Source organism: Elaeis guineensis, chromosome 1 (assembly GCF_000442705.2).
Source record: "Elaeis guineensis isolate ETL-2024a chromosome 1, EG11, whole genome shotgun sequence".
In the NCBI taxonomy this organism is placed as follows: domain Eukaryota; kingdom Viridiplantae; phylum Streptophyta; class Magnoliopsida; order Arecales; family Arecaceae; genus Elaeis; species Elaeis guineensis.
The window spans coordinates 19,478,998-19,483,323 of NC_025993.2; the positions used below are offsets into that span (position 1 = coordinate 19,478,998).

General features: G+C 40.0%; 1 protein-coding gene across 1 annotated transcript; it reads right to left on the bottom strand.

Moving 5' to 3' along the window:
• Window positions 1–448: 448 nt before the first annotated feature.
• On the bottom strand, window positions 449–3,566 carry LOC105032665 (L-type lectin-domain containing receptor kinase IX.1). The gene is made up of 2 exons (XM_010907172.4): window positions 1,729–3,566; window positions 449–978 (listed from the first exon to the last, which is right to left on the bottom strand). Exons 1-2 carry the CDS (start codon window positions 3,323–3,325, stop codon window positions 551–553), a joined length of 2,025 nt encoding a protein of 674 aa, XP_010905474.1. The 5' UTR covers window positions 3,326–3,566; the 3' UTR covers window positions 449–550.
• Between the last annotated feature and the right edge of the window lie 760 nt (window positions 3,567–4,326).

Genomic DNA, 4,326 nt, shown 5'->3' on the forward strand with positions numbered 1-4,326 from the left:
CTAGAAACTACATGTTGGGCAAAAGATTTAACCAATCAATTATCAATAATAGAATATATTATAGAAATATATGTATAGTGTATTTTTAGAGAAAAGAAGCATCCAATGCATAACTAATTTTATCATAAATAACATGACATAAAGTGCATGATAGAATGCCAATATCCACAACTAAGTTAGTTCATTAACATGATTGATTAATTTAACATTATAGAGCTTGGAGCGCTTATCGCATGAAGCACTACCAACAGTGTTAAAGATGACAAAAGATAATGCTAGCTACAAGCATCTTAAGCAGCAAGTTGGGTAAGAAGGCATCAGAAAATTAGGAAAATTGATTGTTAAGAATAATGATTGCTTTACCAGTGGATAGCCATAGACAGTCATTGGGACAGGCAAGTGATACAATTGAGAAGCAATTTTGTTTGCATGTAACATGATAAACATATAAGACTAAATTGCAAGTTCAATAGATAACATATCAAACCTTATACAAAGAAAGCTCAATCTTTAAAACTTATTGCAATTTCTTACTCAAAATAACTCCTGCTCATGTTTGAGTTGGAACTTTAGAGTTAATTGAAACCCTGCTAGATGATGATGATGCTAGGATTAAGTTAGGAGTATCCATGGGAGATAAATACATTGCTACAGGCATCTTTGATGGTAGATCAGGTAGTGGACCATCAAATTTGAGAACATTAATTGCTTGTCTTATTGACGGTCTCAAATTATAATCTGGATGAATACACCATAACCCTACAATCATGAAGCGCACCATTTGTCTCTCATCGAATTCCATCTTTAATCTTTTATCCACTGCTGTTAAACACATATTCTTGCCATAAAGCTCCCAAACCCACTCTACCAAATTCACCCTGTCTTCCTCCTCTTTTAAATCAATTGATTTTCTACCACATGCAATTTCTAGTATAACAACTCCAAAGCTGTATACATCTGATTCTTTGCTAGCTTTCCCTGTAAAAAAGTGCGATGCATTCCAATTAGCAAATAACTAATTTATATTTATCATCGTTAATTTCAAGTTAATTGAAACAATGTAGACCCCTCTAAACAAGTCAACCATGACCCAGGCTTGACATTGTCATGTTTGTGTTCATATTGAGCCAAGCTAGCTTTGGTTTACTCTTGGGTACAGTGGGTGATGGAGTAAGCCTCCAGGGTGGATATTTGATTTGAGCAATCCATAGCCTTTTGTATAGGCTGGACCAATTGATTGTTGGGTTATACAAGCTTGACCGAGGAAAATTTAACCTAATGTTTCTGGGCACAAATTTGTGGGTAGGAAATCATTTATGCCTGATGAACATGGGTTAGAGCAAAAGATTTCAGCTGAATTTAACTTCCTATCATGCAAACAGAGGTGTTTTTGTTTTCTTCAAATACAATAGGGAAAAAAATTAATGATAAAATACTCTGCAAATTAGACTATTGGGTTCTTTGCACGCTAAAATCAGGCCTGGCTATTGATAAAATTGGAATTGCAGTGAGTGGTCTATCTTATAATGGACCGTTACACATGGCAGCTAGGCCTAGACCACAAGGCTGCCATGGGCTCAAAGAGCCATTTTCTTATGTCTAGGACCAGCCACAATCAGCAATTCAACTCTCTGAGCACAAATAAAACATCTCTTTCTATAATTTTCATCAGAAAACCATTCATTCAAAGAGCATTCAAAATGCAGCTAGAATTATAATATTACTTACCTGTAGTGGCATATTCAGGTGCGATGTATCCCCTGGTCCCAGCCGCATCTGTTGTGTGCATGTTAGCGTCATGATCCACAAGCCTTGCGAGCCCAAAATCACCAAGCTTAGCTTGGAACCCTGAATCCAGCATCACGTTGCTTGGCTTGACATCTCTATGGACCACGCACTGCTCCCACTCTTCGTGAAGATAGAGTAGTGCCGAGGCCAAGCCGAATGCGATCTCGTACCTCTGCGGCCATGTCAGCAATCTCTCCTCGCTGTATAGATGGTAATCAAGGCTTTTGTTAGGCATGTACTCATAGACAAGTAACAAATCACCTCTTTCGTGGCAATAGCCAATGAGTTGGACAAGATTGCGATGCCTCAGCCGGCTTATAATCGTGACTTCCGAGATGTACTCCTTCTTCCCTTGCCTAGAGTTTCTAGAAATCCTTTTGATTGCCACTTCTTGCTTCGTATCATGCAACACTCCCTTGTAAACCTCCCCAAAACCTCCTTCCCCAAGCTTTGCCTCCTTAGCAAAATTTCTAGTTGCAATCGCAAGTGCACCATAAGAAAATTTCTTAGGGCCGCCACCTCTCTTGAATGCATTATTGATGGACAATTCAAGAGCCATCTCCTCTTCTTCTTCCATCCCTCCACTAGCCCTCTTATGCCATGCTACAAACAACACTAAAACCAACACACACACAAAGATCCCAATACCAATAGCCAGCTTCACAACCAATCTCATCTTACCTTTTTGCTTGGCTTCAAAATTTCCAATACTCGGACTAGGTGCAGGACTGGGAGCAAGATGTCGAGAAAATAAATTGGAGGAATTGAAATCCCAGGAATGGATGGTATACGTCTCGCTAAGGTTACCGGTGGAAGCTGAGAAACCAATAGATACATTCTCAGGCAGGTATTTCCTCAAGTCCACAACATAAAACAGGCTCCATTTTCTCTCTGATATTGAAACATCACCAAGGAAGACGCTCAAATTTTGAGTAATAGCATTATAACTAACGGATGCAATGAATTGTTCAGTCCCTGTGGTTTTAGGATACAAGTCTGTCGAGAAGTTGGAAACGATCGAGCAAATAGCGATGCCCATATGGTTGAACCTTGCATCCGCGTATTCCGCGTCCCAGAAGGTACCAAATTCGACAGCCACGACCTTATTATCTGCTTCGCTGCCATTTCTTTTAAATAGTCCAAACATTCCGCCACCTGACATCGATGCGTCTTGGACAAAAGGGAAGGTGGAGAGGAAGAAGGCAAGCCCACCGGAATTTTGCAGGTTTCCTAAATCGTTGATAGAGAGTATGAAATTTGTGGTGAAACTGGCACGCATTCCCGAAGCTTCGTCCCAGAGAGGCACCGCTTTAGAATATGTGGCGCTTCCAAAGCTACCATTAAGGGAAGTATTCGCCTGGTTCTGGGTCAGGTGGATGCTCCTGCCGTCAGAGTAGGCGTCGTTAGAGAAGATTAAGTTCTTCAATTCATCGCCAGTGAAGTTGAAAGACAGTGGGCTTGCAAGGGGGATCGAGACAGATAACAACAGAATGAGGAGAGATAGGATGTGGAGAGATCTAGAGTTGCAGGAAGCCATTGTTTGCCAAGCTAGATTTTTTTCAAGTGGTAGAAAGACATGGGATTCACAACATCGTCAACAAATTGTTGGTTGGAAATTTAGTCATTTGAAGAGGATAATGGTCGGTCTGTCATGTATCGCAGAGATGGAGAGCCACCCATCTTCGAGATGGATGACTTGGAGACTGCTGCAGCAGTCGCGCTGCAGAAAACTCCGTTCACATTTGAAGACGACAGGTGTGACTAGTCCAACTGGTATGTTGTCTGGGTTGGCTGTGTTTGAATCTTGCAACTTGGAAGGACCCAGTCTTTTCTGGCGTCCGAGCTTGATGCATGTTATACAAAACACATTTCACAGAAAACCTTTAAAATCAGGCAAGGCATTTGATTTCATTCTTTCATTGCCCTGGGTTTCAGAGAGCTTGAAAAGTCCAAGAGGCTTTCTATCAATGGTAATTTTTTTATTGAGAATAATTTTTGATTTTCATAACTTAATTTTATTGATCTCCAATAAGAATATTTATAGATTATAAGACTAGCTATTACAACAATTACAAGAAAAAAAAAATCTTGATTACATACTCAATAAGGCCAAAAAATCAAAAATAGAATTGCTAAATAAGGAGAAACCAAAAATGGATATGCAGGCTAAATATGAATATATGTTGACTTGCTAAACATAGAGAGAAAACAAATAAGAGTATATGCCAAAAGTAGAGCGATGAGGTGGAATAAATATATGCTGACACACCCCTCAAGATGAAGAGTCAGGACCACAAATCTTCAACTTGTCTCTTAGGAACCCAAAACGTGAGGTACCCAAGGGCTTGGTGAGAATATCGGCAAGCTGATCTTGGGTGGAGATGAACTGAACAGATAGTTGATGTCATGCAACATGCTCACGAACGAAATGAAAATCAATTTCGACATGCTTCGTGCGAGCATAGAAAACAAGATTAGCTGAGAGATAAATGGCCCCAATATTGTCACACCATAGAATGGGGGGGCCATGTAAGAGAT